This window comes from Emydura macquarii, unplaced genomic scaffold (genome assembly GCF_026122565.2).
Source record: "Emydura macquarii macquarii isolate MOO-44397 ecotype Brisbane River unplaced genomic scaffold, CSIRO-AGI_Emac_v2 contig_1644, whole genome shotgun sequence".
Lineage (NCBI taxonomy): Eukaryota > Metazoa > Chordata > Testudines > Chelidae > Emydura > Emydura macquarii.
Window position 1 is genome coordinate 977,903 of NW_027131781.1, and position 13,416 is coordinate 991,318.

Sequence of the window (13,416 nt, forward strand, 5' to 3'; positions counted from 1 at the left end):
AAGGGGGCAGCGGCTCAGGCCGGGACCCCCAAGGGGCAGGGCTGGAGGCAGCAGCGAAGGGCTGGCGTTAGTGGCCGGCGCGGCTGGATGCCAGGCCCAGGATCCTGGGAGGGCCCATGCACAGACTGTAAAATGCCCAGCCAGCCGTGGGGCTGCGGCAGGGACCCGGGCGTGCAGAGGGCGGGTGTGTGTGTGTGTGTGTATGTGTGTGTGTGTGTGTGTGTGTGTGCGGGGGGGCCATGGTCCCTGTCTCGCTGAGCGGGCGGGTCAGGGTCTCGCAGAGCCGGACACGGGTCTAACCGGGGGACAGGGGCTCAGGGTCCGGCTCTGCCAGCGGGGCAGGCGGCCCGGGCACAAAGGCCGCACGTGGGCAGGGAGGGACCGGCCGGGCCGGGCCGGGGGTCCCGGGGCCGGGCGCCGCCGCGCTCCGCCCCGGCCGGGGAGGGTCCGGGCTGCGTGGCCCAATGCGCGGAGGCGCCGGGCCGGGCGGGGCCGCTCCGCTCACGTGTCCCGGCCGCTGCTCCGCTCCGCGCCGCGCCGACCCGCTCCGAGCCCCGGCCCGCTCCGAGCCCCGGCCCCGCGTCCCGCCATGGCGCGATACCTCCTCGGTGCAGCCCCCGCGCTCTGCCGCGCCGCCGCCCCCGGCCTGAGCCGCTGCCCCGCCGCCCTGGCCGCGCCCCCGCCGCGGCGCCACTGTGAGTCCGGGGGGAGCGGGGCCGGGGCCGGGGCCCGGCGGGGAGCGGAGCGGAGCGGGGCTCGGCGCGGAGCGGGACCCGGAGCGGGGCTGGGCGCGGAGCGGGGCCGGAGCGGGGCGCTGGCGCTGCGGGCGCGGGGGGCGGCGGCAGGAAGGAGCCCCGGGGCCCGGCCGAGCCGAGCCGAGCCGAGCCGCTCAGGGTGACTTGAAGGGCGGCGGCAGCTGCCCCGGCCCCGCCCCGGCCCAGCGGCTCGAGGGGACCCCGGCCCCAGAACCCCGCGTGGGCGATTCCCGCTCCCCACGCACCGGACCGGCCCCCACGCATGGGGCCCCCGGCCCGGCCCCGGGTGGGTCTCTCCGCCCCGGGACCCGGCTGCTGCCCGGACGTTCCCGGTGACCTTGGCCCGCCAGGGCCCTGCTCTCTGCCCAGCGCCACCCCCGGCCCGGCCCGGCCCGCCCCGGCCCTTCCGGCGTCGGGCTCGGGTGGCTCCGCGCGGTGCTGCGCCGGTAGCTGCTCGGCCCCCGCCGGCCCCGGTGAATAACAGCCGGCGCGGCGCCGCCGCATTGTGCCGGGTCCCGCCCCGCCCGAGACCCTGCAGCCCTGCCCTCCCCAGCAGCAGACTAGACGGGATGGAGGGCGATTGGCGGGGGTTAGCCCCTGCCTGCCTCTGGCTGGCGGTGTCGGGTCATGGCTCCCCAGCCCAGCCGGGCCTGCTCTGGGCTCTGCTCTGCTCTGCTCTGCACAGGGGCTGGGGGAGCTGCTGCCCCTCTGCCCATCTCTGCCCTGCTGTCCCTGGCAGGGGAGGAGACAGCCAGAGCCGTGGCTCCCAGCGAGGGTACCCGACGCAGGCAGACGGGATCCCCGGGCACAGCTGTGGTACGAGGCTGCTGCGCGCCTGGGATGGGGACGGTGCTGGCTGGGCGAGGGGTTCTCGCCCCCTGTGCCAGTGGGGAACCAGCAGCTTCCTTCCCAGAACTGCTGCAGCTTGCCGGGAGCCTGCCGGAAGGGCTGGCCCGGGGGGTTGGTGCAGACCTGGGGGAGGCCGGGCCCTCCTGGGTGCATGATGCTCCCCCGGGGGAGCGGGTCTTTCTGTGCAGCTGGGCAAGGGGAAGTCTCACTCCAGAGCCCTCCTTTGCCGGCAGCCTCGGCGCTGGCAGCCTGAGGAGAGCGCTCTGCACGCCCACACCCTGCAGTCCTGCTCGGCCCCGGCCTAGCTCCTGGGAGCCCTGCTGACTGCCTGGCGCAGGGGTGACCCAGGGCGCCGTGCCTGGCGCTCTGTGCTGCTCTCAGTCCTGCACGGCGAGGTCACGCCTGGCACCTGGCAGCTCCTGGCGGAAGCTGTTTGTCTTTGTGACGCTGGGTCTCAGCTGCTCGGGCCTGTGACCTGTGAAAGGAGCCCTGCTCCTCTAAGGTCGTTCAAGGGCATGGTGACCTCACAGCCCGGGCTGCAGCTCTGCATTTCCAGTGGCAGGAAGGGGGGAGAGGCGGGTCCAAAAGCCCCGTGTCTGGATGGCACCTGCTGTGAACGCTGCATTCGTGCCCCTCCCCCTCCTTCCGCCCCTCTGGGCTTTGAAATGGAGCAGGCCCCTTTGTGCCGGGGCTGGCGGGGGGCCCGGAGCTGAGCTGCCTGGGAAGGGGCTTGCCTTGGTAAGGCCAGCGGGGCAGGGAGGGCCTGGAGCCCTTCCAGAGCTGAAGACGCCAGCCCTTGCTCTCTGTCCCGGGGCCGTGTGCACTCTCCTGCTCTGCCCAGCGCGCTGGGGCCGAGGTGCTCGGCCGTGGCTTGTTGGCGGGCAGTGAAAGGGCTGGATTCTCGTCCGGGGGGGAGGGTGGCAGGCTGGCCAGCCAGGGCCTGGGAAAATCTGTGACTTGGAGCTGAGAGCTGGCTGCAGGCCCTGGGCTGGCCTCAGGATTAGTGTGTCTCCGAGCGTGTTTAATTCACTTTCCCTTCTGAGGGATCAGCCGCGGCTTGGATCCCAGGGGAGGATGAGCCTGGCTGAGAGGGAGTTTGGTGTCCCTGGGTCACCTCCTAGCGACGCAGAGCTGCACTTGGCCTTTGGTGCCTGCTGGTGGTGGGGAGGAGGCGGGATTCTCCCTGGGAGGCATGTCCTGGGCTCCAGTGCCCCTGGCGGTGCTTGCTGCTGGCAGCATCTGGAGGAGCCTGGCAATGGCAGGACGGGGTGCTGGGTTCCCTTGGGGCCATCCGTGCTGCATCTGGCCCCTCAGCGTGGGGCTCCACAGCTCCAGGGGCTCTGGCTGCAAGGGCAAGCATTGCTGGACAGGACTCCCTCGGCTGGGGGCTGGGCCGCCCACCTCTCCTGCAGCCACACACTCAGCCGGTGCTGCTGCAAGCCGGGCACGGCCGGGGGCGGGTGGGCGGGCAGGGTCGGCGGCAGCTGGCGCTCCCGGCTGGCGTGTGCTCTGACGGCCTTGCTGCTTCTGCCCAGATGCTGACAAACGGATCAAGGTGGCCAAACCGGTGGTGGAGATGGACGGAGACGAGATGACGCGGATCATCTGGGAGTTCATCAAAGAGAAGGTAGCATGCGGGGGAGCTCTGGGGTACGCCCGGCCCCCATGTGGCATTGGCTCGGGGGCTCCTCCAGGCAAGCCGAGTCGGGGAGGGGGCAGAGACTCGTCCGTCCCCGGTGCTGGCCCCTCTGCGGGTGCGGTGACTGGCCGGGTATCGCACAGACCCAGCGACTCAGTCCCCCGCTGCCCCAGCAGCACAGTCGTGGCCAACAATGCAGGCTTTGTCCAAGGGGCTGTGGCCGGCGGGAGCCCTGGAGGGCATCGCTCTAGCCCCGTGGATCCCCTCAGTCCCGCCGCTGTCCCCAGCCAGGAAGCAGGTGTCTGAGCGAAGCTTCCCCCGTGGGTTTTGCAGCTTCCTGCCTGTGCTGAGAGCCCGGAAGTGGCCCCAGCTGCGAGGCTGCGGGAGGGGGCGGCGTCAGCGCTGGGGCGAGGGTACAGCTGCCGGGGCAGCGGTTCCAGCCTGTGCCCCTGGGACGCAGCAGCTGTGGAGGGTTCCCGGTGCTCGGGTCGAGGGGCAGCTTGGACACAGCCAGCGTTACTGTGCGGCTCCGGGCAGGCCTGGCTCCATGGCACAGTGCCTGCCTCACACCCTCTCCCCACCGTGCCCTCCAGCTGATCCTGCCCAACGCGGACGTGCAGCTGAAGTACTTCGACCTGGGCCTGCCGAACCGGGACCTGACGAACGACCAGGTCACCATCGACTCGGCGCTGGCCACCCAGAAGTACAGCGTTGCTGTGAAGTGCGCCACCATCACGCCCGACGAAGCCAGAGTGGAAGGTGCGGGCCGGGGAGGCTGCTCCTGGGACAGGCGCTGCAGTGGCAGGGGGACCCGAGGCAGCGAGCCCCGACCTCACTTCCCTTGGGGGAGAAGGTGGACTGGGGCACGGACTCCCTGTGAGCTGGGCTTGGGGGGTGGGCTGCCCTCCCCCACCGGTGGGTTCCCTGCTCCAGGCAGCCCTGGGGTGCGTAAAGCTTTCTCTGCTCACACGTGGGCGCCTGGGGTCTGGGGCAGGGCGGCCCCGGGTGGGGAGCGTCTCCAGCTTCTGGGTCAAGGTGCCGCCAAGAGCCCCTGGCCAGGACGGGTGCGGGCACCTGGCTCTGCTCTGCCGCCTGGCGCTGTCCCAGCATTGACCTGAGGGGCACCCCACGGTGCACCTGGAGGTGGCAGTTCCAGCAGCTCCCTGGGCCGCGTGATGCCCTGTCCCCGGGCTGCCCCCTGCCGCACAGTGCCGGAGGAGGTGGTCGGGCTCTGCCCCCTGGCAGCTGCTGGGCATGGGGGGGCACCGGGCTTGGTGCTGTGCCTCGCTGGCTGAGCCTGCCCTCGGAGCAGCGGGGGCTGCAGGAGCCCCCTGGGCAGTGGCGGCAGCAAAACCCCCCGTTTGGCCTGGGGCCAGCGCTGCCGGGGCTGGGCGCTGGGGACGTCTGACCCCCCCCTTGGTTTCAGAGTTCAAGCTGAAGAAGATGTGGAAGAGCCCGAACGGCACGATCCGAAACATCCTGGGCGGGACCGTCTTCAGGGAGCCCATCGTCTGCAAGAACATTCCTCGCCTGGTCCCTGGCTGGACCAAGCCCATCACCATCGGCAGACACGCCCATGGCGATCAGGTGAGCCCTGCCACTGGCTCTGGGCTTCGCGCGGGGCGGGGGAACGGCAGCCGGCCGTCTGCGCGTGGCCGTGTGGGGTGGCCGTGTGGGGTGGCCGTGGGCCCCGAGCGTGGGTGGGGGAGGGCGTTGACGCGGGCAGGTGTGGGGGGCGGGTGGGGGCCGGTGCTGCTGCGTGTAACGCTTTGACCTGTCCCTGTGTAGTACAAGGCCACGGATTTCGTGGTGGACAGGGCCGGGATGTTCAAGATGGTCTTCACCCCCAAGGACGGCAGCGGCGTGAAGGAGTGGGAAGTTTACAACTTCCCTGGCGGGGGCGTCGGGATGGGCATGTACAACACGGACGAGGTGAGGCGCCTGCCGCGGCTCTGCCGCCTCTTCTCCGGGCGGGGCGAGCTGCCCTGCCCTGCCCTGCCCTGCCCTGCTCCGCTCTGGCGGGGAAGCTGATTCTGGCAGCTCTGCTCTCATAGGGGCGAGGGCTCCCGCGGGGCTGTGCCCTTCCTGGCTAGCAGGAGCCAGGCCCGACTCCCCTTCTGGCCTGGCACGGCCTTCCATGTGCTGCCCAGGAGCCAGCCTGCAGCCGCTGTGCGGGGTCCTGGGCCGGGGAGCGGGTTGGCCCCAATGTGGGGTGCAGGCTGCAGGCCGAGTGCTGGGAGCTGAGCCTGCCCGGGGGACGGCTCCTCCTGTCCATGGCACGCACCCAGTCCAGGGGCGTTGGCAGTTGGACCCTAATGGCCCCCGTGGGGCAAAGGGGACGGTGCCCCCCACTCCCGGCCCCACAGGCTGCTCCTGCCTCGCCCAGACTGCCTGGAGTGGGTCAAATGCAGCAGCCAGGAGACTCAGCTGCTCCCTCCCCTGCCCCGTGGCAGGACAGACCCCCCCCGGGCTGCTTGTGGCTGGCGCTGGGGCAGTAACCGCCGGCCGCCCTCCCTGCAGTCCATCTCCGGCTTCGCGCACAGCTGCTTCCAGTACGCCGCCCAGAAGAAGTGGCCTCTCTACCTGAGCACCAAGAACACCATCCTCAAGGCCTACGACGGGCGCTTCAAAGACATCTTCCAGGAGATCTTCGACACGTACGTCCCCCCCCGGGGAGTTCCCGAGCCCTTCCCCTGCCAGTGCCCCTGCTGTACCCGTGACCAGCTCCATGCTGTGTGGCGGGCTGGAGGCCTGGCCGGGGCGGGTTGCACCAGCCGGTGCAGAGGCCAGGCACGTGTGCTCCTCCTGGCCTGGGGGCTCCTTATTCCCACGGCCTGTGATGCTGTGTGGATCCTTGGCCCGGCAGTCTGCCCAGGGCCTGGGTCTGGAAGCAGCTCCTGGGGGAGATGCAGAGGGGCTTCCTGGGTACCTGGCGCTTCATGCCCTCTGCGGGGATGCCCTGGGTGGGGGCAGGGGGCTCCCCGTGACCTCGCTCTTGCTTCTCAGGCACTACAAGACGGAGTTCGAGCAGCTGAAGATCTGGTACGAGCACCGGCTCATTGACGACATGGTCGCGCAGGTGCTGAAATCCACCGGGGGCTTCGTCTGGGCCTGCAAGAACTACGACGGGGACGTCCAGTCGGACATCCTGGCCCAAGGTGAGGCTGGGCAGGGCGTGGGGGCCGCTCTGGGGAGGGGCTGGGACGGGCAGTGCTGTGCCCGGGGCGCCAGTGGGCTTTGCGGCGGCTGAGCGCGTCTGCAGATCTGCAAGTGGCCACGTGCTGCCAGCGCTTGCCCCCCGGCCGGGGCTGGCCCCTGGCCCGTCCGCGTGCGGCTCCTGATGGCTCTGCTCCGTGCGCTAGGGTTCGGCTCCCTGGGACTGATGACCTCCGTCTTGGTGTGTCCGGATGGGAAGACCATAGAAGCTGAGGCAGCGCATGGCACGGTCACCCGCCACTACCGCGAGCACCAGAAGGTGGGTGCCTGTCCCCCCACTGCAGCCAGGGGGGCAGCTGGTCCCCTCCCTCCCTCGGCCCAGTGCCAGGGGCGCAGAGTCCGGGTTCACACGCAGGCCCTGGGTCCCTCTGGGGCTGGGAGCCTGTGGGGCGGGCTCCAGGGTCTGTCCCGGCAGGGACCCGAGAGCAGCTCGGGGAGGGGGCGGGGGCGGGCGGTGCCTGCGTGGTACCGTCCGGGGTCAGTTCAGTGTCTCCCCCCTGCCACTTCCGCCTGCTCTCCCCACACAGGGACGACCCACCAGCACCAACCCCATTGCCAGCATCTTTGCGTGGACGCGGGGCCTGGAGCACAGAGGCAAGCTGGACGGGAACCCGGAGCTCATCACGTAAGCAGGGCGGCCGGCAGCACCGGCTCTGGGCTAAGCTGGGGCGGGGGCACAACTCAGGCGCTTGGTGCCCTGAGCCTTACCTCACCTTACCTGTGTCCGTGCAGGGCCATGGGGTGTGGGTGAGGATGCGCCTGCTGGCGGCCAGCGAGTTGGTGGGGCTGAGGACAGGCTCCTGCTGAAGCCGCCAGGGCGGGTCCCTGCAGGGAGGGCGGGGGGCACCGGCTGGGGCAGCCTTGGCTGGCGCTGGCTTGACCTGGCTGCCCCCCCCAGGTTTGCGCAGACGCTGGAGAAGGTCTGCGTGGCGACGGTGGAGAGCGGAGCTATGACGAAGGACCTCGCTGGCTGCATCCATGGCCTCAGCAAGTGAGTGAGCCCCGGCTGTGGAGGGGGGGCTGCCCCTGCTGACGCACCCTGCAGAGCTGCCCCTGCCCCCCGGCTCACATGGGGCCATGTCCCCTCAGCTGTCCCTAGGGAAACGAACCCGCAGCGGGCGGGCTGAGTTGGAACCGGATGGGGCACGGGCCCAGCTGCTGGCCCCTGCTCTCTGCCCGCAGCCCCGCACGGCGGGGAGGAGCAGGAGGCCGTTTGCCCGGGGGTGCCCCGCCTGTCTCAGAGCAGTTACTGTGGTGTCACGGCTCTGGCCGCCACGCGGGCCAGGTGGCTGCAGCCCTGTCCCCCGCATGGAGCTGGGGCAGCTGGGCCAGGGGCTGCACTCACTCCCAGCCCCCCTGGCCTGGCTGCATTCGCAGCATGAGCCGGAGCGAGGTGGTGGAGATGGCCAGTGGGGGCCGAGAAGCCCATGCAGGGGCTGGGGGGAGGCTGCCCATGCGCTCCCTGCTCCCCCTGACCCTCCGCCCTGGTCTTGCAGTGTGAAGCTGAACGAGCACTACGTGAACACCACCGACTTCCTGGACGCCATCAAGAACAACTTGGACAAAGCCCTGGGCAAGCAGTAGAGGAGAGGGGCTGCGGGCACCACCCGCCAGGTGGTTTACCTCATTTTTAACAGGCTAGGAGTTCGTGCTGCTCGGAGCTCATGGACTGGCCCAGGACACTGGGAATAGCTTTTATAACCGATTTCCTACAGCGTGTTTTTTAAAGTGTTTCTAGGAGCACGAGGGCCCGTGCTGTAATTTATGTTACCTCTGACCTCATGGTGCCAAGCGTAGCCAATAAACCTCTTCACCCACTGCCTGGCCTCTGCTGCCAAAACAGGGTTCACGGGGCACTGGCCGCTGCTGCCCCCCTGGGCTGGGACCCTGCCTCCTACTCCGCTCCCCTGGAGTCCAAGCCCCTCGCTGCCCGCTGAAGCCGCTGTTCCTCCTGGTGTGCGGCTGCGAGGAAGGGAGGCGGGGGGGCTGGCTGGGAAGTCACACAGCTCTGGCCTCTTCCTTTCTCTAGCACCATGGCTAGCCCCTCCCGCTGTGAGGGAGTGCTGCAGCACGGGGGGCTTTGCACGCGGGCGCTGCGTGTAGCGTGCAATAATGCACCACACCCAGAGCTGCACCTGCTGCCCTCCTCCCTGTGGAAGGGCCCAGACCCTGTCCAGCCCCCTCCTCTCTGGCCTGGGCGCTACTGGGGCCGGCCTGGCATTCATGCAGCGTGGCAGGGAGTGAGGGGCCGCCTCGTGCCCCACATCCTTCCTTCTCCCCCGTTCTCTGGCTGGGCTGGGCTGTACCGTAGGGGGCCTCTGCTCACAGCAGGTGCTGTTTGGTAAGGGGGGGTCCCAGGCAGCCGGGGGGGAGAGGAGGAGTTGGTGATGGGGGGAGAGGCTGGCCAGCACTGTCCCACCTCTGAGTTGCTGCCTCAGGCTCCGGAGGAGAGGGTGAGGGTCCCCGTGGCAGGGGAAAGTGTCTGCAAATCTGGAGGTCAGGGGCGGCTCTAGGGCACCCGTAGCCCTCTAAGGAGCAGCTGCCCTGCCTGGGGCCACCCCAGGCAGTCCCGGCCCCAAGCACCCTGCAGGGGGGCAGCCTGGGGGCAGGGGCTCTGTGACCCACTGCTGCAGCGGGCTGGTTTCTGGAGGCAAGGCTGGAAGAGGTCACAGCCCCAGGCTGCAGCTGAGGCACCCTGCGGCCTCGCCCAGCTGCGTCCACCCAGCCCCGGCCTCGCTCAGGGCTGCTGGGGCAACCCACGTGTGCCACTGACTGTCAGGAAAGGCGTCCTTCCTGCGGGGCTGGGGCAGCGATACCTGCGCTGGGCACTGAGTGCTTGGCAGTAACAGCTCCTGGCCCAGCCTTCAGCTGCTTGGCACTGGGCAGTGCCACAGCCCAGCTTTTACACCCCCCCCCCGCCGCCCCTTCCTGCTGGCAGGCTCCAGCCAGCACCCTGGGACGAACTCCCCACTCCACCCCAGCAGAGGCCAGGCAGGCGCAGGGCGCCAGGACCGTGCCTACGGCGGCAGCAGGTAAGCATGGCATGGCCCAGTGCAAGCCGTCGCCCTCCCCCAGGGGTGGCTCGCCGAGAGCCTGCGGGGGCTGTGCGTTACCCAGCTTCACAAAGGATAGATCCAGGCACTCAGTGCATCTGAAAAAAATAAATTACTTTCAAAATACCGCCTTTCCTCAGCTTTGTACAGGTCTGTCGGCCTTTAAATCCCCTGCACAGCTCCGTGCCCCTGCCCCCCGGCGCCTCCCCCGGGCTGTTAAAAAGAAAATATTTTTCTGTCCAGGGCCGGCAGCACCTCGACACCGCCCCCGTTCTCCTCCCACGCACGGTGATGCCAGAGCAAGCGGGCCTGGGCCCTGCGTGGGCGGAGGGGCTGCACAGCCGGGGGGAGATCCAGTCTGAGTGGCTCTGGGCTGAATCCAGACGTCTCCTGTGCAGGATGCTGCTGCCATCCCACCAGGCCGGGCGGGAGGAAGCAGGAGGTAGAGTGTGATGAAAGCGCCTCAGCTGCGAGACCAACCGGCCCCTGCCTGGGCCTTCAAGCAGAGGGGCCGGAGAGTCGCTCTTGGAGTGCAGCCGGGGGCTGGACCCAGAGCCGGAACTCAGAGCTCGCATGCCCGTCGCTGGAGCCGGAACCAACACCCGCAGCTGGGCTGCCGTGGAGACAGCACACAGGGCCCGTGCCCAGGCAGGGGTGTGGGAAGGAATGAGCAGGGGGCTCAATGCTCTTCCCCTCCACTGTGGGGGGGGGTGGCAAAAAGGGGCCCTGAGAGGGGATGACCCCAGTGATGGAACCGAAGGCCCCGCAGGAGTCCAGCAGTACCCGGCCCGCGCGCCTCGCCCCTGCGGGCTACCAGTGCCTGTCATCTACCTCCCGCCTGGCCCTGCCAGGGTGCAGAGCCATCCCCGCTTCCTCCTCCGCCACGGAGCATGAACGCCCCCGGTGCCGCTGAGCGCAATGGGGCAGGCTGCTTTTGGTCCAGGATGCTGCAGTGGGGGCCAGGAGCTTGTTTCCAGCCTCCCCACATCAGCCGCGCCCGGCCTGGGCCTGCTGCCCCGGCTCTCGGCTACAACATGTTGTAATAGGCCATTTCCTTCATGGTCTGCTCGGTCAGGGCGGTCTGGTCGGGGGGGTGGCCCACGCCCGCGTAGTCGTAGGCGTTCTCCTCCTCATAGTCCTCCAGTTCCTGCTGGGCGGCCAGCTCGGCCTGCTCCGCGCCCGTCAGCGCCAGCATGGGATCTAGGAGACAGCACAGGACAGTGGGCGCCAGGCGTGGGGGCGACCAGCGCTGCAGAGACCCAGCCCCACACCGCCGGGCGGGGCTCCCCGCAGCAGGCCGGGGAGCTAGACACCCGGCTCGGACGCTCCTGCCCGGTGGGGTTCCCCCTCAGCGGAAGATGGGGGTGAGCAGGGCACAGCTGGGGGGCAGGGGCGTCATGCCTGCCCAGACAGTCCCCCAGGAAAGGGGAGTGCAAAGAAGGCAGCCCTGCCCCCCTGCTCGGACCTGCACCCGCAAAGGTGAGAGAGGGGGTCTGCCAGGCACTGCTGCGCTGCAGCTGACAACAGGAGCCGCCTGCGCCAGGGCCTCAGGTCCCTGTGCTCTCTGGTGCCCAGCACCACCCACCTCCTGCGCCGGGGGCGGCCCCACGCCGTGCTCTCGTCTGTCCCCCCCAGCGCTGGCATGACTGCAGCCTGAGAACAGCAGCAGGACGGAGGAAGCAGCCCGGGCGCAGGGCACTGGGGGCTGTGCTGATGGGCGCGTAGCCGCGGGGTGTGATTCGTGCGCAGCGTACGCCAGAATCCCAGCTTCCATTAACGCAGGCAGTGGGGGGAAAACCCCTCCTGACGGCCCCAGCGCAGCGACTGGACACAGGCTGCAGGCAGCCGGGAACAGCAGCTCTGCGCTGAATCTCCCTCTTCGTGCCGGAGGCGAACGCGGACAATTACACGGCAGCAGGGGTAGCGCTTTTGCTGCTGAGCGCAAACATCCCGCGAAAGCATTTCCCCGTCCCGGCTGGCGGCGGGGCTGGGCTGGGCGTGCCAGAACAGCTGGAATCCAGGAATTCAACCCCCCCAGCACAGAGGCATATGGCCCTGCCAAAAGGAGATGCCCCCTCTTTACCCAGAAGCCTCAACTGACCCCAACCCGCTGCTCAAACCTGCAGCTTCATGCTGCAGTGCTCCTGTGTGGCGACAGGGCCGCTCCAACACGCGTCGCACACCAGTGCCGGGCCCTGGGAAGAGGAGCTCCTGGGGGGCAAAGCTGCAGAACCTCCGGTGCCGGGCTGAATGGAGGGCTAGTATCAGCAGGGGACCAGGAGCCCGGCTCCTGCAGCCAGCGGGCCAGTCTACCCCTCGTGTGTCCCAACCCGTGTTGTCCCAGACAGCGGCCCAGCGCGCTGCACGGGGGTTCCTGGGGCAGCAGCCCGGGGCCAGGCTGGATCTGCTCCACCCCTACCTTGGCTGTCCAGGCTGATATCCATGACCCCGTGCTTGACCTTCATGTGCCGGCTCAGGTTGCCCTTCAGGTTGAACTTGCTGGAGCAGTAAGGGCATTTGAAGGGCTTGCTCCCCGCGTGCAGGTGCATGTGGCCCAGCAGGTTGTACATGCGGTTGAAGGATTTCCCACACACCTGGGAACAACAGCGCACCCGTTAACCGAGCACCCCCGCTGTCACCGCGCCAGGCCTGCCTGGGGGGAGCTCAGCCGACACCGTCCCCGTCATTTCCCAGCCGCTGCTCACTTTACGGCTCTGTGCTCCGGCCCCCCTTTCGGGCTGGGCTGGTGGGACGGGGGGTGAAGGTTAGTGCTCATGAACCTGAGGGTTAAACACAGGGGAAGGCAAATGAAGCTTCGCCCTCAGCTTTGCCGAGGGGCCTTGTTCTGACCCCCCCATTTCAGCCTGGGTTCCCCGAGCAGAGGCTGCGCCAGGCTGCATGGCTTGGTTGATGGGGGGCAGCACTAAACCGAACTCGGCTCCCAGCGGGTACCTTGCATTTGAACGGCTTCACGGGCGAGTGCACGATCATGTGGGTCTTGAGCGTCTGCTTCTGCACGAAGGTCTTGAAGCAGATGTGACACTGGTACGGGCGGACGCTGGTGTGGATGAGCATGTGCCGCTTCATGTTGGCCTGCAGCGTGAACTCACGCCCACACACCTCGCACTTGAATTCTTTCACGCCCTGGAAGGGTTGCAGAAAAGGCATGAGCGCTGGAAGCACAGGGGAAGCGTGCCCCTTCCACGTGCCCTGCGACCCGTCTGACCGGGAGCACGGACCACTCCGCGGGACGGAAGGCTTTGGGCGGGGAGCACAAGAACTCCTCCCGCTGGCTAGGGCATGTCTGTCCCCCAGGAACCGTGGGCAGCCAGGGCCGAAGTCGGGGGTCTAGGGCCTTGCCTCCCGAGAGAAGCTGCTGTCCTGGGCGCTGAGGACATATGGAACAGGAGCAGCAAAGGAGCAGAGCAGCCAACGTGTCTGCACCTTCCAAAGCTTTCCTGCTCCTCCCTCCCTTCTCCATACGCAGCTCTGGGGACCCCCAGCCCCCACCTTCCCTGCCAGCTGAGCCCGGGGCTGGAGAGCCGGGGTGTGGAATTGTGCCCAGCCCCCCTTGCTCCTGGCTCCCCTCCCTCCCCTCCGCGGTGCGGGACGCGCTTCTCGCCGTGGCAGGAGAAGGAGACCCGCTCTCTGAGGCTCTAGTGAACCCAATGGGCCTGGCTGCACGTGCCCCAGCTGGCTGGAAGCTCCTGGTCTGTTCCAGTGGCCAGCGCAGGGCGGGGGATAAAGCGGGCAGGCCTGGCCGCCCCTGGGGAAGGGGCACTGTGAAGGAGGGGGCACCAGGAGTGCCGCATTCAGCTTGGCACACGGGCCGACCTGCCAGAACTGCTCCCCAAGAGGCAGAAAACACTCCAGTCTCCACCCCTGGGCGCAGGTCAGCGTGACA

At 68.9% G+C, this 13,416-nt stretch overlaps 2 protein-coding genes across 6 annotated transcripts in view; one reads left to right on the top strand and one right to left on the bottom strand.

The window, feature by feature from the left end:
- Nucleotides 1-535: 535 nt before the first annotated feature.
- Nucleotides 536-8,456, top strand: IDH2 (isocitrate dehydrogenase (NADP(+)) 2). Of its 2 annotated transcripts, none has more exons than XM_067555424.1 (11): nt 536-695; nt 3,140-3,231; nt 3,837-4,002; nt 4,670-4,830; nt 5,032-5,175; nt 5,764-5,900; nt 6,250-6,401; nt 6,606-6,718; nt 6,987-7,084; nt 7,358-7,450; nt 7,956-8,456. In XM_067555424.1, the coding sequence occupies exons 1-11, from the start codon at nt 590-592 to the stop codon at nt 8,041-8,043; spliced, it is 1,350 nt and encodes a 449-aa protein (XP_067411525.1). In that variant the 5' UTR covers nt 536-589; the 3' UTR covers nt 8,044-8,456. The 2 variants fall into 2 exon arrangements, with proteins under 2 accessions (XP_067411525.1, XP_067411524.1); XM_067555423.1 differs by lacking the exon at nt 536-695 and adding an exon at nt 1,553-1,571.
- Nucleotides 8,457-9,399: 943 nt separating this feature from the next.
- The window catches only part of ZNF710 (zinc finger protein 710), a 52,741-nt gene continuing 48,724 nt past the window's right edge, over nt 9,400-13,416 (bottom strand). For 3 of the 4 annotated variants that reach the window (XM_067555414.1, XM_067555415.1, XM_067555416.1), the window contains 3 exons: nt 12,465-12,656; nt 11,932-12,106; nt 9,400-10,712 (listed from right to left, as the gene is read on the bottom strand). In XM_067555414.1, coding sequence (XP_067411515.1) covers nt 10,540-10,712; nt 11,932-12,106; nt 12,465-12,656 — 540 coding nt within the window. In that variant the 3' untranslated portion in view covers nt 9,400-10,539. The remainder of the gene's footprint in view (nt 10,713-11,931; nt 12,107-12,464; nt 12,657-13,416) is intronic. The other variant, XR_010921264.1, reaches the window with a different exon arrangement.